The sequence below is a fragment of the Anopheles stephensi genome, chromosome 3 (assembly GCF_013141755.1).
Source record: "Anopheles stephensi strain Indian chromosome 3, UCI_ANSTEP_V1.0, whole genome shotgun sequence".
Classification (NCBI taxonomy): domain Eukaryota; kingdom Metazoa; phylum Arthropoda; class Insecta; order Diptera; family Culicidae; genus Anopheles; species Anopheles stephensi.
Genome location: NC_050203.1, coordinates 17,057,299 through 17,083,588, shown reverse-complemented (window position 1 = coordinate 17,083,588; position 26,290 = coordinate 17,057,299). Strand labels below are relative to the sequence as shown.

General features: G+C 42.4%; 10 protein-coding genes across 10 annotated transcripts; 7 read left to right on the top strand and 3 right to left on the bottom strand.

The window, feature by feature from the left end:
• Nucleotides 1–7,438: 7,438 nt before the first annotated feature.
• LOC118510891 lies at nt 7,439–8,952 on the top strand. The gene is made up of 3 exons (XM_036053276.1): nt 7,439–7,556; nt 7,876–8,371; nt 8,443–8,952. The coding sequence occupies exons 1-3, from the start codon at nt 7,548–7,550 to the stop codon at nt 8,673–8,675; spliced, it is 738 nt and encodes a 245-aa protein (XP_035909169.1). The 5' UTR covers nt 7,439–7,547; the 3' UTR covers nt 8,676–8,952.
• Nucleotides 8,953–10,573: 1,621 nt separating this feature from the next.
• On the top strand, nt 10,574–11,155 carry LOC118514617 (cuticle protein 19-like). The gene is made up of 2 exons (XM_036061614.1): nt 10,574–10,582; nt 10,652–11,155. Exons 1-2 carry the CDS (start codon nt 10,574–10,576, stop codon nt 11,075–11,077), a joined length of 435 nt encoding a protein of 144 aa, XP_035917507.1. The 3' UTR covers nt 11,078–11,155.
• A 415-nt stretch (nt 11,156–11,570) lies between these two features.
• LOC118510908 lies at nt 11,571–12,362 on the bottom strand. The gene is made up of 3 exons (XM_036053297.1): nt 12,150–12,362; nt 11,898–12,079; nt 11,571–11,827 (listed from the first exon to the last, which is right to left on the bottom strand). The coding sequence occupies exons 1-3, from the start codon at nt 12,156–12,158 to the stop codon at nt 11,656–11,658; spliced, it is 363 nt and encodes a 120-aa protein (XP_035909190.1). The 5' UTR covers nt 12,159–12,362; the 3' UTR covers nt 11,571–11,655.
• A 151-nt stretch (nt 12,363–12,513) lies between these two features.
• On the top strand, nt 12,514–13,156 carry LOC118510895 (cuticle protein 8-like). The gene is made up of 2 exons (XM_036053279.1): nt 12,514–12,643; nt 12,713–13,156. The coding sequence occupies exons 1-2, from the start codon at nt 12,518–12,520 to the stop codon at nt 13,091–13,093; spliced, it is 507 nt and encodes a 168-aa protein (XP_035909172.1). The 5' UTR covers nt 12,514–12,517; the 3' UTR covers nt 13,094–13,156.
• Nucleotides 13,157–14,122: 966 nt separating this feature from the next.
• Nucleotides 14,123–14,709, bottom strand: LOC118514616 (cuticle protein 19-like). Its single transcript, XM_036061613.1, has 2 exons — nt 14,701–14,709; nt 14,123–14,637 (listed from the first exon to the last, which is right to left on the bottom strand). The coding sequence occupies exons 1-2, from the start codon at nt 14,707–14,709 to the stop codon at nt 14,212–14,214; spliced, it is 435 nt and encodes a 144-aa protein (XP_035917506.1). The 3' UTR covers nt 14,123–14,211.
• Nucleotides 14,710–15,405: 696 nt separating this feature from the next.
• On the top strand, nt 15,406–19,326 carry LOC118514615 (cuticle protein-like). Its single transcript, XM_036061612.1, has 4 exons — nt 15,406–15,414; nt 15,478–15,893; nt 18,575–18,698; nt 18,789–19,326. The coding sequence occupies exons 1-4, from the start codon at nt 15,406–15,408 to the stop codon at nt 19,134–19,136; spliced, it is 897 nt and encodes a 298-aa protein (XP_035917505.1). The 3' UTR covers nt 19,137–19,326.
• LOC118510900 (cuticle protein 19-like) lies at nt 16,886–17,458 on the bottom strand. Its single transcript, XM_036053287.1, has 2 exons — nt 17,413–17,458; nt 16,886–17,343 (listed from the first exon to the last, which is right to left on the bottom strand). Exons 1-2 carry the CDS (start codon nt 17,419–17,421, stop codon nt 16,963–16,965), a joined length of 390 nt encoding a protein of 129 aa, XP_035909180.1. The 5' UTR covers nt 17,422–17,458; the 3' UTR covers nt 16,886–16,962.
• Nucleotides 19,327–20,924: 1,598 nt separating the features above from the next.
• Nucleotides 20,925–22,175, top strand: LOC118510902 (cuticle protein 19-like). The gene has a single exon (XM_036053289.1). It carries the CDS (start codon nt 21,492–21,494, stop codon nt 21,876–21,878), a length of 387 nt encoding a protein of 128 aa, XP_035909182.1. The 5' UTR covers nt 20,925–21,491; the 3' UTR covers nt 21,879–22,175.
• Nucleotides 22,176–22,854: 679 nt separating this feature from the next.
• On the top strand, nt 22,855–23,395 carry LOC118510903 (cuticle protein 19-like). The gene has a single exon (XM_036053291.1). It carries the CDS (start codon nt 22,948–22,950, stop codon nt 23,332–23,334), a length of 387 nt encoding a protein of 128 aa, XP_035909184.1. The 5' UTR covers nt 22,855–22,947; the 3' UTR covers nt 23,335–23,395.
• Nucleotides 23,396–24,588: 1,193 nt separating this feature from the next.
• LOC118510904 (cuticle protein 19-like) lies at nt 24,589–24,992 on the top strand. Its single transcript, XM_036053292.1, has one exon. The coding sequence runs from the start codon at nt 24,589–24,591 to the stop codon at nt 24,973–24,975; it is 387 nt and encodes a 128-aa protein (XP_035909185.1). The 3' UTR covers nt 24,976–24,992.
• Nucleotides 24,993–26,290: the final 1,298 nt, after the last annotated feature.

Here is a 26,290-nt window from a genome sequence, read left to right as displayed (position 1 = left end):
TAAAAAGGACAATAATTTATGTAAGTCATTTTTCAATTTAAAATTATTAAATCAAAATATTTTAACAAACTTTTCAAGCCCAAAAACAAAAACAAGGAAGCTGTTCAATGTATCGCAAAAGACATGCTTAAGCTAATCCTTCTTTTGAACAGCAATCCCTTAACAAATAGCTTCAACAATGTACATTGATGCCAGTCAAATGAGGAGCAGGAATTAATCTTCAGACAAAACAGCGCGAGCTTCTCGCGTCTGCTGTCGCATAATCGCGTCATTTCAACCCAATTCGTAGCCAATACAAATCGGGAAGCGGCAGTTACACAATCGACCCGTCCGTGCCCGGTACAACCATCCCGGTCCGGTTTTATTGTTGTTCATCATCAGCGGCTTCGGGAAAAACAATCATCACTCGAACGCGAACGCTCCACAGCAAGGCGCTGATATAAGAAAAGTGCTCGTGGGTTCGAGCCAAGTGTGTGCCTCCCTCAACAAGGGAAAAACTCTCACTCTCATTAATCACAAACAAATAAACGTTGGCCTGGCGCCCAATCCGTGGCGTGCAGCCTCTTGTCGCACGGTAAGAGCTTACCCAGCATGGGGTGCAATACGGTGAACGAGCGTACGTGAGCGTAGGAGCAGCATAATAAAGAAGTAGCAGAAAGGCAAAAACACACACACACACGCGCGCGAGTGGAGCAAAAGAAAACTAATAGCATCGACCGCGCACCACCCGCAATGCCTCGCAACAACCGAATTCAAGTTCAACATAATTTTCTTCACTTTCAGCTTCATTCGCGCACGCTTATTGCATCAATCGCGAAGGCTTTAGCTCTGGCGTGTGTGTGTGTGTGAGAGAGTCCAACTGTTTTTTTTTATTATTATACTACACTCTTTAGTGGAGTAGGCTTCATTCGGCCAGAAGTAGGTCATTCGTTCTGCGCTCCGAACGTGGTGCCGGACCGAACTCGAAGACTGCACCGCACAACGGTAGCACACCGCATCAGGCACGCGCCGGTCGCGATTGTTTCCGCGAATTAAATTAACTTGACTTATTGACTGCGCAGTGTGCCGATGCGGTTTAGCTTAAAATATGCAAAGTGGGGTAAGATTTGGTAGGAACGGTTCTATTTTTTTCGTACGAAAAGAAGGTGAAACATTACTTTCAATCAATCGTTTAATTATCCTTTATTCATTTAATTTCAAAGTTATTTTATTGAATTCATTTAAATAAAATAATTTTCTAAACAAATGCACAAACCGTGATAAGGTAAGGGACTAATGATATTTGAGTAATTTGTTTGTCAACTCTCTATGACAATTAGTTCATTAGTGTTCTTAAAGTTCATAATGGATGTCAGTATACCCTTGCATTCCTATAAAATGAAAATGACGTCCCAACTATAGTCGGGATGATCGAATTTATTCCTCGTTTATATAAAAACATAACATGTTTAAATTAAAAATTTATAAAATTGTGTAAAAATTTGATTTTTATGTTAAAAAAATTAAAAACAAGACGACTGTGCGAGAACGAATGAGAATCGTCAAGCCTGCCCTGTCGTTTGAAAAGAACAGCGCCACTACCAGCTCAGCCTCCGGACTTTCCGAGTTCGAAATATTTATGTAAAAGAGCTGAATTATGCTCAATTTTTCCACCTTTTTCATCTCCTCTTTTTCTTAACTGAATAATAATGTCAGGATGTCTTATCCTATTACTTCCTTGATTTAATTCACCTTTATACTAGGTTAAAGGTTGATTATTTTCTCTACGGAAAAGATCATTTTTAATGCTGCCCTGAAGGTTTCACTTATTTAATGAATCTATGCAAAAACTATCTACCAAACGCAGCTTGACCAGAAGTTTCAAACACATTCACTGCTTTATCTCAGAAAATTATGGTAAATTATGGTGTGAAATGGGTCACATCCTTAACCCACCAAACGTTTCAGAAAAGGCTCGTCTGTTTCATCAGATTCCTCCAAAATCATAAGCATACCATGTCACAATACGCAACACAATTCAACGCCCTTCGCCGAATTGATCAGATTGACTGCAACTCACCATTTCGAGCTCCCTACGCAATGCACACGCGTTTCCCGACTGCTCCTACACAAACGAAAAATCAATTTGAAGAACTGTTTTAATTGCATGCTCGTGAAAATTAACCACCCATCATTATCAACCACCCGGGGCTCCTGCATCCCACCCCAAATAAACAGTTATTAAAGTGTCATCTGTTTGTGAAAAAATCCCTACCGAGAGGCACCCCACACTGGGTGCACGATCAGCATTCATAACGAAATAAAGCGATCAATCAGCCCACAAACCGATGCAGCAATTAAGGTTCGACTGCCTTTTTTTTTTCTTCTTCTTCTCCCTACTTTACGATTGATCCATAACACGGAACAACCCTTGTGGAGTTGTTCGGCTTGCCCAATGCCCATCAACGCTGATCGCCGTGGCTCTCGTTCGCTGTGGCAATAGTAAGCTTTGCGTCGAGCGGTCCATCACGAAACCGTTTCCCGTGTGTCACACGTGTGCATACGCGCATATGCTTGGCCAGCCTCCTTCCCTGTCCGCGGTTTGGTAGCGAAGAAAAATTATGAATACAAACGCTCACACACTCTCACTCACACACAAACACACAGACACAATTCTCGACAGTGAAAGAAAAAAAAAGATTGCCACTGGCCTAGTGGCCCCCAAAAAGGAGAGCATAAAGAGCATGTAGCACTGGGGTGGTTTTCTCCCCTTCAATCAAAATCACCGTGGCTGAGCATAGGGCTGTTGGGTTTTTTGCGTTTCTTTTTTTGCCTTTTGTCATGTTACGCTAATCGAGCCATCGGCCGACGATCGGCCCATATGTCTCACAGCCTGAACTCATTTCGATAAGTACCTGTATTTACCCAGGGATCGCCACCCACCCGTGTGGGCCAACCTCTCAGGAATGTGCGCGGACAGTGGTCGCAAGCCCACAGCTCTTAACACACGATTGCTTCACGATTGCATCAAAGTTTGGTCAATTTTCCTGTCCCGCTAGTGTCGCACCCCACGGTGTGTATGTGTGAGTTCTCTGTCGATGACAAAGCTTGCTCCTGGCGCAAGGGATAAATTTGAAGCGCAAACAATGTTAAGCATTGCAAACATAATCGACACCCAGCGGTTGGAATGGCAAACATATTGCGATAGTACTGCCGCCCGCTGGTCCTTTTATCGGTGGGTAGCGAAACAGCGGCCATCTTGCAGCGGGCAATTGAAGTTGCTTTTACTATCGTAACATCACCGATAACGTTCATCGATGCAAATCATTGGTTTAAAAAAAATGAAGCAAGTTTCTCAACGACAAAAAATTGCATAGGCGATGAGGGAAAGAAGTGGTTACAAGTTCATACAACTGCCTTTGCCAAACCAAGAAGTATTATTCTGTTTTTCTAACAGTTTTTTAAACATTTTTATGTCATCACCAGGGGTTGAAAAAAATAAAAGAAGGTTCACAGGAAGTATGTCCGGTGGACGATGCAATTAGGGCACCAGTCGTCACTCAGCAAAATCGAAGAGCTATGGGTTAAAATCCTATTACCGAAAGCTAGGAAAAGCAGTCCTAGACCCGAGATTGTAGAGCCTAATAAGCCGGAGCAGTTCATCACTAAAATCATGCTGATTGTTATTCGAAAACGATAAGCTTTTATTTAATGTATCTTAAATCAAACAACAACTTACTCTACTTTCAAAGTGATCGATAAAAAAGTTAATTCACTATTAAACACTTGTAGAGTTTTGTGGTTTTAATTGCTTATGTGTTACCAACAAATGTTGTCCTACTTCTCCTCAGCTACCTTCAGATTATTCTGTCATCTATAGTCTCAGCTGCCATCACTTTCTTGAGAAGCTACTTCCGAGTCGTTCGATAACCGTTGTAACTTTGTACTTTAAAGTTTATTTGCCTCAACTTGTATTGCTTGTCATCGTCATCTTCAATAGAGTCAAGCGTCAAGTATTGGTATTGGTCTTCCCAGCCAAACCCATTTTTTTATTCTTTGTGTATTATTGATAGAAAAACTTAAACAATTGTCAGTTGAATTTACCATAATCTTACTGACATGTCAGGCAGCTAGAGTATTTCTTACCAAATCTTCTTTTCTTACCAGTCTTGATCTAATATAACAAACGATTTTGAATTATATGCTGGACCTCAGCTACAAGTTAAGTTATCGAAACATAAATTCAGAAAAACCAAAAATATTTCCTAAAATAAGTTCATTTCTGATCTATTTAAATTTTTTCATTGCAACCTTTATATTCAATTGTCTTATAAAACGGTTCCCCACATCAATTGAAATGTTGAAATCGATAAAACACAAAACAAACAAAAATTACGATCGGCTATGCGGCGTCACCCGAACAAGCGTTACAAAGCGAAGCAGCAATTTTGTACGTGTTGATTGTTTTGCTCAGGAATTTGCAACGCTCGGTCCAATGTGCAGTGACCACAGCCCAGTCGAACAGCACAGCCAGTCTGGGTGCGTTGGTGGGGCGCTTAGTACTTTCGATTCGATTCCAGTGACAACAGTGCCTTCTAAAAATAAGTCTAGTGAGCAATTTGTTGATAGCAATGGATTGTTTTTAGAAATATTTTTTTCTATTTATTTTAAATTTATCACTCATCTTCTATCACAGTTTTTCAAAAAAGTAAAACAGCTCACTATAAATCGAACACGAGACGCCCCCTGTCATCACCTTGAGATGCAACCCCTACCCCATCGAAAGCAAAGAAGGTGACAAAGATTTCTTCGGCCACTATTTTCTAGCCGTTTGCCTTGAAAATGGATACATCGAAAATTGCGCTGGTCATGGCACGACATCAAACTTTCATCATGAACCATATAAAAACACCTCTACCACTGGGGGGTGGGGGACCTGAACACAGACAGGCATGGTTGGAATGGGTTTTCCTTTTTTGCGCTCCTTCCTTTTGCACTTTTTATGCCACCAAACGTGCCCGAAGCTCAACGAGATGAGAAAGGCCGTCTATGGTAGCCGGTCAAATGGTGAGCTTGAAGCAGCAGAGCATATGTGTGCGGTAATTGATAGAACACGAGCCAGATATTGCATAATGATGGTGTTGGAAGATCACGAAAAGTGATCAGTTCTCAATTAATGTGTCAGGTTCGATGCCGCTGCACGTGCTGCACGGAACTATTTAATTTCGATCATTCTATGCTGCTTTCGATTCGCCAACCTTCGTCTGTACGTGGAGGGCACTTGTGAGAAGGCTTCAGAATAAGGTCAGGAGGTTTCAAAGTAATCAAATTTACTATAAAATTCCTATAAAATTATACACAAAAACAACTCACCTAATGCACTAACAAAGTCTACAAAGCGATTAACACATAGTACAACCGATCACAACCAATAAAACCACCGGCCACCATTTCGATAGCGCAGCAACCGTTCAACATCTCAAACAGTTGCTCGCGAGCCAACTCCAAACTGCACCAGGGCACAACGGATGGGAAAGCGTTGTTTTACGAGCTACAGACGGGACTGTTGCCTTTTTCTTTCGGAACTTCGGACCATAACTTACGTTGCGTTGACGGACGCATTTCCGGACCGCTTACCACGGTACGGCACACCAAAGATTGATAATTAATTTCCTTGTACCGTGCCCCTATTCGACACTCCCCCGGGGAGGGGATTGAGAAAATCTCGAGACAAAAACGTGCTGATAAATATCTAAACTCCTGAAGCAAAAAACAAAACACCCGATACATAATGCGCTAATCAATTTATGCAATATGCGTGCGTGGAGCATATCGATATCGAGCGTTACGCAAGGCAGGAATAGATCAATCACCAAAATATAGCAGCCAATCAAAGATAAATAAACGACTGATAATCTTATTCATTAATCACGGTCCTGATAAGGATCAGCGTACGCATACTATTAAGGGGTGGTTGAAGAAAATGAGGGGCCAAGCATGGGTTTTTGTCTGATGGTGTCCTACAAACATTTTCTAAACTGTTTAGCACGATCAACCGGTTGGAACATCCAGCCGGTAATTAAAACAACTAATTTGTTACCTTTCAAACCCTTACCCTTTATTTTGTTTCGAGCCAATATCGTGGTCAAGATCACAAGTATAACCAATTTCCTTGTGTCACGTATCAGGGCGTCTGAGCCGTACGACTGGCAGCCCCATCGCACCATCGTCCTGCTCGAGTGACACACAAATCATTGGCACGCAATACTAATAAACTCGATCGGAATGTCGTTCAACATTGCTAATTAACACTGCCACATGCCTCATTGCACTGACTTCAAAATGCATCCAAATGCACCTTCCCGGTATGCTATTCGACGAGCCTGCAGAAGTTCAACAGAAAAAAGGCAATCTGTCAAAGGCAAAAAAATTTTTTTTTTTGGCAATCTGTTCTTGTTTTCTTGCTGCCAGTGTATGCTAATGTTTGCAACAGAGCGCCAGCAACACAGCAACAAGCCCCAGCGAACATCGAGTGGCCACTGGTGTCGCAATCCGGTTCCCATCGGAGGGCGTTCGGAAGCAGAAATAACACCGTAACCGTAACAAACACAAAACCTTTGCACATTCAAGCGATCTATACACTAATGGGCGGTAGGCTAATTAGCCCGAGTGCAGCAGTGCTTTTGGGGTCAATTCAACCGACTCAACCCTTGTTTTTTTGTTTTGCACCTTCAACTCCACGCAACGGAAAAGTCTTTCCTTGTAAGACACTTGCAAAGGGGTGTGACATGCGTTACCTTTACACCCCCCCTGGCGTAAGCGTACGTCACACGTGCGACGATTTGATGGCACGCATGCGTGAAGTGCTTTTCATCGCCACTGCCCTACCTCCACACCTCCACAGAGCTGGTGGAAGTGGAAAAAATTAATCTCAATGTCGGTGCACACGCCGACTGACACACTGGCGCAGTTCTGTACCGTTTTCTATTTTTCCTTCGGTCGGTGGAAAACGCCCGCTGAAGACATCTATTGTGCCGATGCTTGCGCCGATTTCGAGCGAGCCCGTTGTTAATGTTTATGGTGCCACGGGTTTTTGACACACGGTGCGCGAGAACGGCCCGAATACCCTTGCCGAGTTCACGAGACTCGCGGCGAACCGACACCGTAGACCCGCACCTTTGGTTTGCCTGCAATTAATTGCCACTGATGTCCGTTTTGAAGTTCTTTGAACCGAAGCCGTAACCGTGGGTAGATTGCAGGAGCTGGTGCAGGGGGGAGAGGTAAGGTGACGCTGACGGTTGGTTGTGTCCTCGAGAATCAATGGCGCACGGGCGTGTGTATGTGCGCGATGGGGCTGTTTTCGGTCGAACTTCTGCTGCAACCTTTTAGTAGGCAGGTGGAAAAATGCTCCAACCATATAAAACCGTTCGGTCGGGCACAGAACACCATCAGACGTGCAGTTTAACGTTGCAAAGGTACAACAGCGGATCCAGCAGTTCCGGAGCAGCAGTAGCAACCGTTCCTCAGTGCAGTTTTTGTGACGTGCAGAAGAATCCGTTTGGAAGAAAATGTTGCGAGTGAGTTTTCCCGAGTGAGCTAGTGACTAAGTCGTGAAGGGTTTTGTAGTATTACGGTTAAGGACTCAAGTGGAGTGATTGGAAATACTTGAGGACCCTGTTTGGAACTGTGAATATTGTGAATTTGAAGTATCCAAATTTGAGGAAACATACGATCTTCAAAGTGCTATCAATCTCGGCCAATACTCCATAACCCTTGAATAGTATCAGTGATCCTAGTAACTCCTAGCTTTCTTTAAATAGCAATACTTTTCCCATAATAATCCGGAGCCATAGTTCTCAAATAATTTATTTAATCGATGTAAATCTCCTTCAATAGTTTGTGTCTGCTATTGCGGTCCTGGCAGCAACGGCTGTCCAGTCGGCCCCAGTGGAACCGGCTCAGTATGCTTTCGTGACGAAGCACCACCACGTACCGGAGCAGCATCACGTGCTCGAGCATGTCCATCATGTGCCAGAACCTAAGCTGGCCGTCCACTACCCGGTGGAGCTGCTCCAGGACCACCACCAGTACCAGGAGCCTCAGCTCGTTCTGAGTAACGACAAGTACATCGGAGAGGCGCACGAGTACCAACACCACGAGGCACCGGCGACCAGCTACAGCGAGGGCAACGACTACAGCAGCCTGTACGGTGGCAAGCACGGTTCTCACCTGTACGATAACTACCAGTACGGACAGTACGATGCTGGCTACGCCAAGAAGTACGACGAGTACAACGCATACCCCAAGTACAGCTTCGAGTACGGTGTGGATGATCCTCACACCGGCGATCACAAGAAGCAGTGGGAATTCCGTGATGGTGATGTCGTTAAGGGTATGTATCTTGAGCTTCTCCTAAGGTAGTGTTAGTCCGGTGCAATAATCTTACCGGTTGATTCTTCGCAGGTGGATACATGCTGAAGGAAGCCGATGGAACGACCCGTGTCGTCGAATACACCTCGGATGACCACAACGGTTTCAACGCAGTCGTGAAGAAGTTCGGCCATGCCCACCATCCGGAACCGGTCAAGCAGCACAACGCCTACGGCTACATCGGTAACTATGCTGGTGCGTACGCGACCGGCGATCACTATGGCAAGGGTGCCACCAGCTACGCCAAGGTCTGGAAGCAACACTAAGGCGCAACGCGCGGCAACCAACACTGCCTCAGCGATCAGCAGATGTTTTGCGGATGTCGTCCAAGATGCCAACGAACCTGGCTGATCGGGAAATGCCGTTGAGATTAATCTAGATAATTGCAAAACCCCAATCCGAACCGCATTCTATAGGAGAAGATTATTTATTATCGTTTACTGCAAATACTGTTGGGCAAACGTCCGACCCACCCAGCTTACCTGGGTGAAGCTGGCCGATTGCAAACTGCTCGTGCTCTTTTATTAATAAACCTGTCTGTGATTGAAGTTAATCCGTTGATCGTTGGGGAACAATTAAATATCACAAATGGGCTGGTATCTTGAGATGTGTTCATCAAAATCATTTCGAAATATCAGCTTGCCTTCTAATGAAATGAATGAAGATTCTGATGTACCTTTCTTTACTGGGCAAATTCAGAAGGATGTCGCTGTTTTTTATTCATAAAGAACAGCCTGGCCGTATTGCTCAAAAGGGTGTTGTAATTCAGTTTGATTTAAAGAACACTGCAATGCCAGAAGCAGGGTACAGCGCAGAATAAAATTATGTTCTAGATTACTTGAAATAAAATGTGATTAATTAATTTTGATACTGATATAAAATTTCATCAATAATTTTCTCATTTATTGCATTACTTAACTTATCGTACAGATTGAAAAAACAGCATAGGCAATTAAAAATACACAACAAACATCAAAGCATTTTCCTCTGTTATTTTGCCTTATCTCGGGCATGCTCGGTTGCAAATGTGTGAAGTTCTATATGAGATATTCCCGAAGCTAATCTCATGCTCTCATGCTCATTGCCCCCATGCACAACCTGTCCGAAATTTTAAGGCAATACAATACTTATGAAATATTTCAAGATCTCTTATAAATCATCCTTCATGAGAAGAAGTTTTGAAATTCACTGGAAAAATAGTCGTAGTTAAAGGTATACAGTTTAAAATCATTTACTGAAAAAAATATAAATATAATAGTTATTGTTCTAATGAGTGCTGTCAACATTATTTTTGTACTTGTTGATGTGCAATCAAATTGATTCTATGAAAAATAATATGGATTGTGTTCTCGGTACGAAACTCCTCTCACACGTGTCTCGTGAAATATGGAATAAAGAGCCTTCCTTTTGCTCTCAAAAGGACTTTTCCTGCCATTTCTAGCTTCCTTTGACGTGATTTTTCCCCTATGGCGTCCGGGAGGCGGACCGGATGGGCTTTGAACGCTGGTCCTGTAAAAACCCTGTAAAAATTGCCTTGCTTGAAAAAAATTCTTTGCTGAATTCCTAAATCTTCCACAACACGCATTTGAAGTACCTGGATACTCAGGGTCAGCCACATAAACTATTGCAAATATATTTAAACATTTTTAAACAGGCTTAGCTCAACAAAAAACATCAACAACCCTATTAAAGCTTCATTTGCTGTTTCATTTAAAACATTTTGCAGAATCAAATGCCTCTGTTTCGCCTCTCAACCAACACCCGTCATGAACACATTTCTCGATCACTCCATCGTGCAATGCGCGGGCGAAAGTTAAGAAAGATTTCGCATTAACCATTGCGCAATGATCAGCCGAAAAAGCGCAAGCAGATAATAACCCGATGTACGCAAATAGAGTCAAAAAGTGGATCAGAGTAACGAATTACTTTTGACGCTCAAGTTCAGGCATAACGGATTCGGCGTAGCGTCTGTGCGACTGACCCGACCAGATACGGTGGGAGTAATGAGATGATGAGGGCATCTCGGCAGATTCAGTCAAAAAAGTGCCATACCTACTACTTTTGGTATAAATATTCATGAACCGAAACAAACAAATCATCAGTTCATTCAAAGCTATCTCAACGTGAACAACTGTGAAGTGTGGAAAAGTGAAAACAAAACAAAATGTTCAAGGTATGCTCGAGTGAAATGTGGTGGGTTTGGAGAAAGTTTATTCTAATAAGAATGAGTCGTTTTCTGTAGATTCTCGCCCTTATTGCCTGCTTCGCCATCGTTGTCTCGGCTCAGTACCATGGTGAACCCGAGCACAAGGAACATCATGCGTACCCGAAGTACAAGTTCGAGTATGGAGTGAAGGACCCGCACACCGGAGACCACAAGAGCCAGTGGGAAGTGCGTGATGGCGATGTCGTCAAGGGAGCCTACACCCTGCACGAGGCCGATGGAACCGAGCGTGTGGTCGAGTACAAGTCGGACGGTCACAACGGATTCGAGGCTGACGTGAAGAAGGTCGGTCATGCTCATCACCCCGAGAAGTACTCCAGCCACCCAGTCCATGTTCCAGTGCATAAGCCTGTCCATGTCCCAGCTCCAGTCCATGTTCCGGAGCAGCATGTCCATCACGGATACTCTGGTGCCAGCTACGTCAACGTTGACAAGCACTACTAAAGGATCTGTTGATCGTCTGCCTTCAAACAAGCCAAATTCGTTTGTGATGTAATAAAGAAGATTACATACTGTTAAAATGCAATATATCATGCCTTTTCACTGAATTATTGACTATCTCAATAGGGCCTGATAGTCCAACATATGCTGTTATAGGGCCAAAAATGGAAGGTCATCAACTGTTTCAGATTTATTGAAGTTGAACGCTGTAACTCATCGAGAGTTCTTGTATAGCCATATCTGGCTTTTTGAACCTGATTTTTCTTGTATCTGAATAGTCAGTCTTGCATAAGAGAAGACGGTTCAGAAGCAATCGAACACCTGGTTGATGATTTTGACACTACTATCTACTTCTTTCTAACTAATCCCCTCAATCGGTATATGATTTTACTAATTTTATTATCAAGACTCCTGTTCAAAACAATAAAATAATTATTTTTTTTAAGTTTTATTGGTCAACATTATTCTGGTATTAATATGTGTATTGTATTAGAGCTTATACCAGATTTTAAAACAGTCGCAAAAGGTAGCACATAACCCATAACAATGTATCTGAAATAGATGTGCGAGAAAATAAATGTTTAACAGCAGCTTGTTTTTTTCTTCGCTGGCTTCTCTGTGTCTGCCTTTTCCGTTCCATTTTCTGGTTTTGTCGTCTCAGTAGCATTTGTCGACACTGACACCATTGTCGTTGTTGGCGCCTGTGCCGTGGTCGTACTCGTAGCGTCCGTGGGAAGAATTTCCTCGGAAGATCTGCAAACGATCAACATGTTTTACATTCTGGAAAAGTACTGCAAACTCCTTGCGATCATCTGATTTATACTCGATCCCAAGATCTGTTCCGTCTTCTTCGTGTCGGTTGTAGGTTTTGTGAACACCAGTACGGGAATCCTTCACTTCATGCTCGAACTTGTACTTCGGGTGGGCAAAGTCTTCCTTATGGTCGTAATCATCGTCGTAGTCAGTTGAGGCCACAATGCTCAGACAAGCGATCAGAACAAGTAGCTTGGATAAGAGAAAATATCATAAGACAATTACTTTTCAACAAAAAATCATAAACTTTGAAACTTGTTACCTTAAACATTTTGAGATTCTTGTATCATGTGCTCACTATGTGAATTCTAAAAGAAGACTGTCCATAGGCTGGATATAGCGAAAAAGATTTATATATCAACGTCAAGGATATTCTCAGCAAAACTTTCCAATGTTTGCGGAAGTAAACATGAGATTTTAAACTTTGACTACACCGACAATGTTGTGGAAAGTTGTTGTTGACTCTGGTAAGAATGAATCGTAATAAGCAGCCTTAGCATGGACATGCACTCAAAACACTTACATTGCGTTTTGTTGCAAATTTAATTCCTATGGATGAAACGAAAGAGACTCAAGTGCTTCGGTCAATTAATTGCAGCTGTTCATGTGAAATTTCACCCTGAAATGAAGATGCATTCGCTGAAGATGACCCTGAATACCGAGTATAAATCGTCTCATCGGCTTCATAGCATTCATCAGTTCATTCTTCGGCTTCGTCTTGTGAACACACTCTACAGCACATTCAACATGTTCAAGGTATAGTACTGAACGGCGGGCGATCTTAGTGACTGTCAGCTGAGTTGTCTGTATTCTCTCTTCTCGCAGGTTCTTGCCCTGATTGCCTGTCTGGCTATCGTTGCCTCGGCTCAGTACCATGGTGATCACTACGAGCACAAGGAACACTACGCACACCCGAAGTACAAGTTCGAGTATGGAGTGAAGGACCCGCACACCGGTGACCACAAGACCCAGTGGGAAGTGCGTGATGGCGATGTCGTCAAGGGAGCCTACACTCTGCACGAGGCCGATGGAACCGAGCGTGTGGTCGAGTACAAGTCGGACGGGCACAACGGATTCGAGGCCAACGTGAAGAACGTAGGACATGCTCATCACCCGCAGGTGTATGGTGGACACTCGTCGCATGGACATCATGAGTACGCTCACGGACCAGGAGCCAGCTACACCAATGTGGACAAGCATTACTGAATCCAATGTTCCGGAACAAATAGCTCAATTTGAAAAATTATGTGGAAATAGTAAATGAATCAAAATGCATATTTGTTGTTTTTATTTATTATACATTTTTTAATTAATAGGTTAAATAATGGTGTACTAAAGAATTCAAAATAACAGTTATGAGAAAAACAAGCATGCTACACAAAGCTAATTACTTGTTTCGACACATCGAGATCATTGCAAATATATTGCAGTGTTCTAAAACTTGTCGAATATTGCCTATAAATAAGAGGTTCAATATAAACTGCATTTTAATTGTCTCTTCACCTTTCTCATAGTAATAGCCTGAATCTAATTTCCCTTAAAATCAAGTTGAAAAACCATTGCAAAACAAATCATTTGATTGTAGATATCATAAATCAAAGACCATAGCATACTCGCATTCAAAATTGTTCTTGTTCACTGTAATTTTTCCGTCAAACCATACATTTTAACATATCAAATAAGAATCAATATCAGATAAGATTCGAGGAAGGTCCTTTGGCTTAGTTCGTATCGATGCCGGTCTTAACACGGCAGAACGGTGTATCGTCTCTTGTCTGGAACGTCTCTCCATACGTAGGGCTGACTACCAAGTTATATGGTAAAATTTAATTTTGATTAGCGACAGATGGCAGGTTTATAGCTCTTGACCTTGAAGTACCAACAAGACGAAAAATATGTCATTTAATCCATATTGTTCATTAGCTATGAACGCGAAAACGACTCCAGTAAACACACGGCTGGACTGGGGCTCAAATCCCATCTGAGACGTTCCCCATAGTGACTATCTAACTATTCGCTATCAATAAGTCTGGTAATCCAGAAATGGCATGACCTGTCAAGTTGTTAGGCCAAGTGAGAAGGAAAAGATGTCTCATAAACAAGCCATTCAAGTAACATATAAGTTTTTTTGCAATATTCAGTAATTAACTCAGGAAAGTAGTCCCAAACAGTATATCTTAAGAAGAGAATATTTAAGTAATTGCTACAAAACACCAAAAAACTTTAATTGCTCCTTTTTTGTCAAGGATAGCTCTATGCAGATCATTTTTTATTACATCACAATCGAATTTAACTTGATTGAAGGCAGACGATCAACAGATCCTTTAGTAGTGCTTGTCAACGTTGACATAGCTAGCACCAGAGTATCCGTGATGGACATGCTGCTCCGGAACATGGACTGGAGCAGGGACATGGACAGGCTTATGCACTGGAACATGGACTGGGTGGCTGGAGTACTTCTCGGGGTGATGAGCATGACCGACCTTCTTCACGTCAGCCTCGAATCCGTTGTGACCGTCCGACTTGTACTCGACCACACGCTCGGTTCCATCGGCCTCGTGCAGGGTGTAGGCTCCCTTGACGACATCTCCATCACGCACTTCCCACTGGCTCTTGTGGTCACCGGTGTGCGGGTCCTTCACTCCATACTCGAACTTGTACTTCGGATACGCATGGTGTTCCTTGTGCTCGGGTTCACCATGGTACTGAGCCGAGGCAACGATAGCCAGGCAGGCAATAAGGGCGAGGATCTAAGGACCAAATACTCAGTTAATAAAGTTGGTAAAGCTGCGAGTTGTAAAAGATAGGCGTACCTTGAACATGTTGAATGTGTTTTGGTAGTTGAGATGTGTTCTCCTAAAGAAATCTGACAGTGAACTGATGATTGATTCGATGCTGGAGAGATGCTTTATACTCGATCGGAGAGACAGTAGCGCTAGATGAAGATGCGCAGCACTTGCATCGATAATTATTTCATTGATCTGCCGATCAGCTATTGCTGTGGTTTGTTGTACCCCCCAAATGTAGCTACGAAATCGATACAATTAACCTGGAATGTTGAAACCGTCCACATACTCCACTCACGACGTTATTTTCTTTTGCAATATTTAAAGACCATACTGTGATAAAAATACTTCGTGAAATGAAGGTAGAAATTGAAATATAAAAAAAAAGTAACATGAGAGAATTTTTGTTGAAACGTATAACAACTTTTGATCTACAACCGATGTTACTTGTAGCTCATTTTCAGATACTGAATGATTCGAAAACATGTGTAGGTAATTACTCCTGCAACAATAACGCTGTTGAGCATTCTCCTTTGCTGCTGTCTATCAGTTGCATTTGGGTGGAGCAATAATTTCTTCAATGAGGTTATTAGCCTGCAAATAGCAAGAGGTAAGCAACCAAGTGATAATGTCCCTGAGCATCAAATATAAAGCATCTCTGCGGTGTCTGTATCATCAGTACCTCATCAGACATCATCTGGTAAACAACTCATCAACTAGAAAGCATTCAACATGTTCAAGGTACGCCTATCTTTGTAAAGTATGCATCGTTAGCTGTTTATTAATTAGTGTTTCAATTCATAGATCCTCGCCCTGATCGCTTGTCTGGCCATCGTTGCCTCAGCCCAGTACCATGGTGAACCTGAGCACAAGGAACATCATGCTTACCCGAAGTACAAGTTCGAGTATGGAGTGAAGGACCCGCACACCGGAGACCACAAGACCCAGTGGGAAGTGCGTGATGGAGATGTCGTCAAGGGAGCATACACTCTGCATGAGGCCGATGGAACCGAGCGTGTGGTCGAGTACAAGTCGGACGGTCACAACGGATTCGAGGCTGACGTGAAGAAGGTCGGTCATGCTCATCACCCCGAAAAGTACTCCAGCCACCCCGTCCACGTTCCAGTGCATAAGCCTGTGCATGTCCCAGCTCCAGTCCATGTTCCGGAGCAGCACGTCCATCATGGATACTCCGGTGCCAGCTACGTCAACGTTGACAAGCACTACTAAAATTCCTCTAGTCTTGTCGCAACTACACTGCAGTCCAATTACAAATCTTCGACACTAGTAGACCCTATCGCAGCTTTGACTCAATCTTTTTCAGTTTCAAGAGGCTTATCTAGTATCGATAAAACTTGTAAAAAGAAACATCAATTGCAATAGAACAGTATTAAAACTTATGAGACTCAAGTCTTTTTAATAATGCTGACTTTTTTTAATTATGTTTTCATATAACAATGAAATCGTTTAATTTCTATTTTTTTCTATCTTTTTGAGTAATTGTCTTCAATTTGTACTCGTTTTGATTAATATATCCTGTTGAATATTTGTAGATATCATGAATAATGATTGACAATTTCTTTCTTGTTACAGGTTTGTTCATTATTTTATGAATTTGTGTGAATGAAACCAAAAGTCGGGCCATTTCTTTGGTCGAGGTGGTAGCAGCTTGGATCTTCACTCGGCAGGATTGACATTGAATTCCTCTTTGGTCGGCTTTACGTAGGCATTATCCAGCTACGCTTAAAATAAAACACAACGAAAATCTACCAAGGCAAACCAATGCCTCCCAAGGTTTAAAAGCTTAAAAAGTAAAATGAGTTAAATGCATTTTATTGACAGTAAAAACTAAAGGATACAGACATAATTCAAAATTTTACAAAAAAAATCGAATTTGCTTTTGTCGAAGATCAATTTCAAGACCATTTTTGAAAACGAAAAATATTTTTTTAATTCATCAAGCACGGCCTGGACCTATTGCTGTTTCCAGAATGTCATCTATTAGTAAAATAACTTAGCAAAGAACTAATTGACCCTACTGACTGACAGAACGACCACTTCCATAACCAACCGGAAAGACTCTTTCATTAAGGGTTCTTTCTTTCAATTCCAGCACGCCAGATAGATCACACCTGGACTTCTTACTGAACTAAATAAGAAGCAAGGGAAGGAATCTAAAAGACCCAATAAACGATTTAAACGTCAACTCAATTTCAACAACAGTTTATTCTCCTGCACAACAACATTTTAAATCCAGCAAGCTCATCATCGATCATAAATGCTTTGGCTCTAGTAGTGCTTGTCCACATTGGTGTAGCTGGCTCCTGGTCCGTGCGCATACTCATGATGTCCATGTGACGAGTGTCCACCATACACCTGCGGGTGATGAGCATGTCCTACGTTCTTCACGTTGGCCTCGAATCCGTTGTGACCGTCCGACTTGTACTCGACCACACGCTCGGTTCCATCGGCCTCGTGCAGGGTGTACGCTCCCTTGACGACATCGCCATCACGCACTTCCCACTGGGTCTTGTGGTCACCGGTGTGTGGGTCCTTCACTCCATACTCGAACTTGTACTTCGGGTGTGCGTAGTGTTCCTTGTGCTCGTAGTGATCACCATGGTACTGAGCCGAGGCAACGATAGCCAGACAGGCAATCAGGGCAAGAACCTGCGAGATGTGAGAATACAGACAACTGTCAGCTGAGTCACAAAGATCGCCCACCGTTCAGTACTATACCTTGAACATGTTGAATGTCCTGTAGAGTGTGTTCACAAGACGAAGCCGAAGAATGAACTGATGATGGCTTCGAAGCTCAAATGTTACTTTATACCTGCGTTTCAGGGACATGCACGTGCATCTTCAATTAATTGGATGCAAATTAAAAACTCATCGTTCTAACGGATACGTGAAACAAAGCTGCAAACAAACTTCTTCCACCTTGTATGACCGTCTACAAAACCAACAGCAGCCTCTCGCTACAGTTTCGCGAAAGTTTTCTCATTCACCTTACCCACGCAAGGAGGTCACCATTCGGCAACAGACTCGCGTGTGCATAGAGTGCGACTGCATCATGTGAAAATCGCCGAAATCGCCTATCCACGTACTGGTAGAACGTCACTTCGCTTGCAGCAACTGACCGAAAGCAAGAAGGTTCAATTTTCCAATGATCGTTTTCCTCCAAACACCCGAGCGGGTTGGCTCGCCGGTGGGTGGCTTGGTGTCAAACTTGGCACACAGACTTGGCCCCATAATTCTACTCTCACCCGCCAGCTGTCAGATCAAAATGGATCACAAAATAATTGCTGGCCATGCACATTGCTGATTGAATTTAATGGCATTATGTGCAATCGAGACGAGTGTGTGGCGTCGTTGGTGGCTGTGCGGGCCCAACAGAAACGGGGACCCCGGCCCGGGGGACACGGATGGTAACAGTGCCGTTCGGTTGGACAGTAGGGAAAAACAAACAGCAGAACATAACACAGGCAGTCGGGCAGTCCGTGTGCATACATTTCCCTTCCCCGGCGTTGCAGCAGTGCCATAAGTGACCGAACGGACCGAAACTCCGGCTGGTGCGCGAAACTCCGGGTACACCCCCTTTTGCTGGGGGAGTTTTGCCGTGGCGCGTATGGGGGAAAATCTGGGCCATGCTTGGCCTCCGCTTGACCACCGGGGCTGTCATCGTGTACCAGAAGCGAAGCAGCAAAACTCCGGTCGCATGTTCGCTCGGACCATCCTCCTTCGGGTAGCCGTGCTGTTTGGCGTGCTTGGAGCCTGCCCCACCACCGAAACCATCACACCACGATGCATGATGTTATAACAATCGAGTTATGCTGCACATACATTTTGGACGCTTGGGGTTTCGCGCTACCGTGAAGCTTCCCGCTCGAGCAGAGTAGAGGGATCGTGGAGTCGTCAGCCGGCGTATAAATAGGCAGGCGCGTGCTACGGTAAGGTATCAGTTTCACATTAGCCTTCTCATCGTCAACATTCAAACCAGCCAATTAGCAGCAAAAATGTTCAAAGTAAGTGTTTCGCTCGCACGTCAGGAGTTCCTGCAATCCCAAAATTTTCACTCATTCTGATCGCTGTTCCCGTTCGGTGTTTCTTTGCAGATCTTCGCTCTCGTCGCCTGTCTGGCCGTGGTTGCTTCCGCCCAATACTATGGAGGAGAGCACGGACTCAGCGGATACGCTCATCATCACGAGGAGCCCAAAGACTACTACGCCTACCCGAAGTACAAGTTCGAGTATGGAGTGAAGGACCCGCACACCGGTGACCACAAGAGCCAGTGGGAAGTGCGTGACGGTGATGTCGTCAAGGGACAGTACTCGCTGCACGAAGCCGACGGTACCGAGCGCGTGGTCGAGTACAAGTCGGACAAGCACAGCGGTTTCGAAGCCGTCGTCAAGAAGGTCGGCCATGCCCATCACCCGCAGGTGTACGGTGGACATCACTACTAGGATCACCACTGTGTTGTCATACTCCTTCGTGTGAAGGAGGATTAGTCCAATGTTCTATCCGCTGCAACTGGTCTACGTTAGAGCTGGAAGCATTTTTTTCCTAAACCCCCGAATGTGATATCTTCTACTGAGCGCTATGCGAACCTCAACAAGCTGAACGACACTCAGAAATATACAATTGAAAACATTTTACTTCCTGCGTCTGTCTGTGCAAGCAATTGCAACAATATTCTTAAGTGATGGAAATCGTACTGTAATACACACAGCAGCAGCGATCAGGCCATTCATTTTTAATGGAAATAGTTTAACACAGAATCACTCAGATAGAGAGTGTGAATATTTTATGTTTGTTTGTTGTATCATAAGATATTGCAAATTTCATTTTAAAATTCCTGATCTCTTTTTCCCACAAATCATCTGGAATAATTTCTCTTGGACTAAAATGATCAATATTGCATTGCTTATACCTAACAGTTCATTCATGGTTTCATCTAATCGGAAAATAAAATATTCTTGATAGGAAGAAATATCGCAATCCTGATTAGAAGCGAGTTTTTGATAATTGCAAAGAGACTTTAAGTCCTTACTGTTCAATTTAAGGAAAAAATCTTCGGGAACTAAATTATGTCTGATGTACTTAACTGAATCCCTCGCAACAATAATCTGAGACTATCGTAACAATGGTCATAATTGACTCCAGTTGAATTATTGGTTGATCAGACAAATTTGAAATTTAATTTGAAACTATGGACATTGACCCGAATATACTAAACGATAGTATATTTTCAATTTAGACCGTGTGCTTCTTTTATTCAAGTTTATATGTACGTGTACGTGAAAACGAGAAGAATCCGAATTATTTTTATCTTTAACAAAATACAAAACCAACTGATGGAACGCAATCATGAATCTTCTTCTTCTTCCTTGGCACTACAACCTCGAGAAGTCTCGGCCTGCCATTTCTGGCTTTCTGTCACTTGACTTGAGCCGTAGCAAAGTAATCAGCCTTGCGTACGGGGAGGCGGTCTGGATGAGATTTGAGCCCCGGTAATGCCGTGTCGCCGTTATTGCCTCGGACACCAGACCGCAATGATGATACACTAACGACAAAACAATTTTTATTTGCGATAATATGAATAATATCGTTCCAAACACATGCTAATCGATTGTGATTGATGCTTAAAAATTTTCTCTTCTTCATGGACACTGCAATCTCGAAAGGCCTCTCGACCTGCCATATCTGATTTTACTCGTCGCTGGATAGTAACTCCTGCTTACGAACAGGCAGTTTTGATACGATTAGACCCCCGTTATTTCTCAAATATTGTTCAAGAACATCAGACTTCAGACAGATCAAACTAACTGTATTCCATTTCAACAGCATTAGGCAGCATTGTATAACTACAATTCAAGTGCAACCATTTCATCTCACCGTAGTTATGCTGCATCCTCTGACATTCCAATATTATATCATAGAATAACAGATATTGGAACACACGGACACATGACACACCCCAGCCGTAACATTGCGCGCAGCAGAAAAGAAAACACATTCGCTAAAATTCCATTCCTTCGGACACCGTGTGCACCATCGATCGTCAACGACGACGCCCGGCAGGGCATCGTAAACAAAACAACAACATTAAAATCATAACACTGCTTCTCATTTGCAAGAAATGCATATGTTTGTACTGAGATGACTTACATAAAAACTCACAGCATACGAAACGTACATGCATATCCCGTTCACCCTCGCGCAATGGTGGAGAAAAACAAAATGCCGTTTGCCATAATTACATCTTCGAGCACATGTCAACGACGTGGGGCAGTTAACTGAACTGTGCTTACTTTATGACCGAATTGTGCAAATCTAACAGCGAGATGTGCTGTTATGCAATTCTGAAAACGATTGTTCTGTTTTTAATAAGTCTGAAAAAAATTTTTTTTATTTTTTTTTTTTATTTTTAGTATTACGGCTAGACGTCGTATTGTCAAATAGAATTTAAAATATAAAAAAAATATTATAAAGTACATGGAGAAACCTCAGCCAATCCATGAATGTTTTTAGGGCAATACAATCAAAGCAAATCACATCAAAATACATTTTCATAACCGTTCCCAAAAAAAACACCAAAGGAAAGTTCCTAACTGAATGTCCCCACCCGAGCACGCTCACGGGAAATTCATCTCAAGGTTAACGCAAAGTTGGAGGGATCGTAGCGTGCAACCACACACGATGGAAGCCCATTTGATTGTTGGTCACTATTTAAGCAAAGGGTTTTCTACGGTAACAGCACAGTTGCAAGTCGAACCCATTCGAATCCACAGCTTAGCAAGCATAACAAACCAAAGAAAATGATGAAGATCACCATTGCCGCTCTCGCCCTTCTGGCCGTCGCCGTTGCAGCTTACGACCATGAGGACTACCATTCGCATCCCAGCTACAAGTTCGAGTATGGCGTGAAGGACCCGCACACCGGAGACCACAAGAGCCAGTGGGAACATCGGGATGGAGATGTCGTTAAGGGAGCGTACACTCTGCATGAGGCCGACGGAACTGAGCGCGTTGTGGAGTACTCGTCCGACAAGCACAACGGATTCCAGGCCCATGTGAAGCGTGTGGGTCATGCCCATCACCCGGAAGTCTACGGACACCATGAGACTGGACACTCGTATGGTGGACACGGTCATGGACATGCCAGCAGCTACGCCAACGGAAACCTTCATCAGTATCATCATTAAGGATTATGTGTTTGATATTCCTTGCTAGTTCCTGTGCATTCGAGTGAAATAAAATATAATGTTATAGACACAGAAATTATATTATGAGTTTCATACAAGCATTTGGAGAAAAAACATAGCCTTACAATTGGAGCACAAGGTTTCACACCAAAGCAAAAGCTAATGAGATCCGAAATTGCTAAGTACAGTGTGAAATGAAATTTATTAATCTTTGTGCTCATATTGAACGGCCTGACGGTATTGATATTGTATGCTGTTTGAGTTATGATAACTGTAACACCAACTCTAAGATCAATCTAATCGAGCCATTATCTGTAAGGTAAAATAATTAAGAGCGATGGTGATCTTCGAAGAGGAAATAGACATTTTTAGCTCAGCATCTTCAGCAGCATTTAAAATAATACACATGCATTTTTTTTTAAATCAATCTATGACCTATGCGGATCACAAAAGTTGTCTTCTATGTCAACGGCAGGTAAAATGAAGAATCCTTTGGATTATCGGATTTTTTTTTAAATAAAACTGTTTTTTTTTTATGTGGAACATGAAGAGAACTTCTATGTATGTATTTCTTTTTTTTAGTTTATAAATAATGTTTTGCATTGAGGAACACAAAAACCATTGAAGGTCATTTAAATCAATCGCAGATTTGTTTTTAACTCCACGGTGTGGACGGTAAAGTTTCAAAAGAAACGCAAGCCTAAGGCATCTTTATCAGCATATATATCTTTCTAACTTATTCCTTTTTTATCCGCCAGGGACGGGCTGACCGTACTGCTTAACTCATAACATTATTTCTAAATAAACATTAAATTAAAAAAAAAATAAGACCCGAATAATTCCATTATGTTTTTAAAGCTAAATTCAACACTTTAAAAGCTTTTTCCAGGCAAGGTCAGCTTCTATAGCGCATGAAAAAAATATCACAATGAAAGGCATGCACGCAACCACGCCCTACTCCATTCACAGCATATTTAAGGCCTAGTAACCTACCAAAACGTCAACAGTCAACCGTCAGCCACAGCTCAATCTACATCCAACCAACAAACAAACCAAAGAACCTTCCAACATGATGAAGATCACCATTGCCGCCCTGGCCCTTTTGGCCGTCGCCGTTGCAGCTTACGAGCATGAGGACTACCATTCGCATCCCAGCTACAAGTTCGAGTATGGCGTGAAGGACCCGCACACCGGTGATCACAAGAGCCAGTGGGAGCATCGGGATGGAGATGTCGTCAAGGGAGCCTACACTCTGCATGAGGCCGATGGAACTGAGCGAGTGGTCGAGTACTCGTCCGACAAGCACAACGGATTCCAGGCTCATGTGAAGCGTGTGGGTCATGCTCATCACCCGGAAGTCTATGGACATCATGAGGGAGGACACTCGTACGGTGGACACGGTCATGGACATGCTAGCAGCTATGCCAACGGCAACCTCCATCAGTATCATCATTGAGGAATACTCGAGATCGATCTGTGGCTATTCCTGTCGTTTGTAGATTGAATAAATCGAAATCTATGAAAACCTAACAAAACTGCGTTTTGATAACTTGTGAAGTACATTCTGCATGTTTGTTTTCCTTAATGCATATGGTGTTTCTACGATTAGTAGCTCTAAAACAGCTGTGTAATGGCGCATCAGTTCCTAGCACGTCAACCGCCCAGCCGATGTGGCTTTACTTTCAAACCGTATCACTTGCATCAGATGTGCAGAAAAAGTATGTAAAACTCAACGTGGAATATGTGGGTAGCTTTCTGTTTCTAGTTTTGAATAGTGATAAGCAAGAAGCCATTGATATAAGCTCCTCGGAGATGAATTCATACTGTGTTACTTATCGAAGTCTGAACAGACACTGGTGGTTTCTATCATTGATGACTGACAAAACAGTCAATCTATTTTTATGATTTAAATTATTTCTTCTAATCATACGATTTCTTTTATGATATGAATCCATTGATTATAGCTTTCTCTTTCAAAACTGTTGTTTTGTTCTTCACTTGTGATTTTAAAACCAAATTTTAGAATTTTTAACGCTTGAAGAATATCGTTAACCGGGAAGTTGGTAGGCTTATCGATGTTGGTAGACTTTTTGGGCTTCATATTTCATTAATATTTTTTGCATTGTGATTTGATGTCATAATTTTATCAAATCTATTTTTCATTCCACAACAACAATTTTCATGCGAACTTCCAAGTTTGTTTGAAGGTGGCCTCAGTCATTACCGTTATTTAAAAGATATGCAATATATCTTACAATCATTTCAAGGTAGCAAATTCACTTATGAAAACAATGTTATATTTATATCGTGTTTTAAAATCTCAAACAGAAACTATAGACAGTATCACAAATTTACTACGAATCTTACCAAAATCAAAGCAAACATAACAGTTTTAGAAAGTTTTTCGTAACATTTTTACACATGGTAAGTATCTTAACCGTAGCAGAATGGACAATAAACAAGGAAACAAGAGACACAACAATGTGGGTTTCATTTCATATGTCGTGCATTTCTTTCCAATTCCACGCCTACATGCAAGGTCGGAGCAAAACTTGCCAAACATTCCTCAATGAAAGTTATGTATGCTTTCATACCCTACTCCATTCACAGCATATTTAAGGCCTAGTAACCTACCAAAACGCCAACAGTCAATCGCAAGCCACAGCTCAATCTACATCCAACCAACCAACAAACCAAAGAACCTTCCAACATGATGAAGATCGCCATTGCCACCCTGGCCCTTTTGGCCGTCGCCGTTGCAGCTTACGAGCATGAGGACTACCATTCGCATCCCAGCTACAAGTTCGAGTATGGAGTGAAGGACCCGCACACCGGAGACCACAAGAGCCAGTGGGAACATCGGGATGGAGATGTTGTCAAGGGAGCCTACACTCTGCATGAAGCCGATGGAACTGAGCGAGTGGTCGAGTATTCGTCCGATAAGCACAACGGATTCCAGGCTCATGTGAAGCGCGTGGGTCATGCCCATCACCCGGAAGTCTACGGACACCATGAGACTGGACACTCGTACGGCGGACACGGTCATGGACATGCCAGCAGCTACGCCAACGGCAACCTGTTCCAGCATCATCATTGATTAGAGTTTGAGATCGATTAATTACAGATATGGCGTGTTTCTCAAGGAATAAATAAAAAATCTGGAAGTATGTTCTTGAAACATAATTATCTTTGTGTGATTTTTTTTCAGTATTGGCTATATTTCGTAACACGGTTTTCAAAATGGCTAACTCTAACCACACGACAAAAATTTCATAAAACTAATTTTAATGTATGCGACTTGGCTTGTCTTGATCAGTCTTAAAGTAGCTTAGAAGCTTTCCTTTATATACAAAATATTGATAATTTGAGATATGCGCTGTAAACAATTGGTTTACATTTTTATTATGATTGCTCACTCACTTGATGGCTTCAAAATAATTGGTTTAAGTAAGACATAAATTTAGTCAACTAATTTAGTCAATTATGCAACATGGAAATTGAATGTATGTTGCCAGAGCGGTGGACCTAACGCCATTCAAAACGACATGTGCTGCTTACACACTCACACATCCACCTGTACCTTTCCACACAACCACACTAATCATGTGAAAATCGAACGGTGGTAAAGGTAGGTTAGTTTGGCGATTTCAGGAAATAGTGAAGCGTGAAATCGTTTGAACTTCAAATTCCTTCTGCCACCGATCCAGGGGCGGTGAGGAAAATGCTTAGCTTTCAGTTTTTGTGCGTGTGTATGTGTCTGCTTGACGCTGTCGTGTGAATTGTGACGGCAAGGTTGATTTGTGGGCTTTTTGAGTTCATTGCGCCATTTGTGGCGTTAAGCTGGATCGATCTTTTTGCTTAGTGGTGACACACCTCAATGGTTTGCCTCATATTGGGAACAAAAGGAAATTATTTCAAACAACACTTTCATTAATCGTACAGATCGTTTTGTTTGGAAAACATGAAACTGGCCTAAAATTAATGGCTTCATTTAATGTCTCTACATCCTATCATAATGCACGAATATCTATAATTCGCATCGATAGTAGAAGTGATAGGCCTCCTAAAGAAGCGATCACGGGGGTAGTAGTAAACGAAGCAACGTTTTCCTTCCAAACTTTCGCTAAGTGGCCTAGATTTGGGAATCTGTGGCCGTCTGTGGGATCAAAAGTTATGTTCGTAAAGAAGAATAATGACGGTCGTCAAAACTGGTGTTATTTTCCAGCCGATTAATAAAATCAATAATGGATGCAAAAACTAATGATCCTCGGTCAATGTTCCTATGCTTGCGTTACATGAAGGATGTACTTCAAATTTATGAAAAAAACGTGAAATAGACTATATATCCGCCAACAACAAGGAAATTTTTAGATTGTTCTTTACGTTTTCATTTTTCGTTCGTTCGTTCGTTC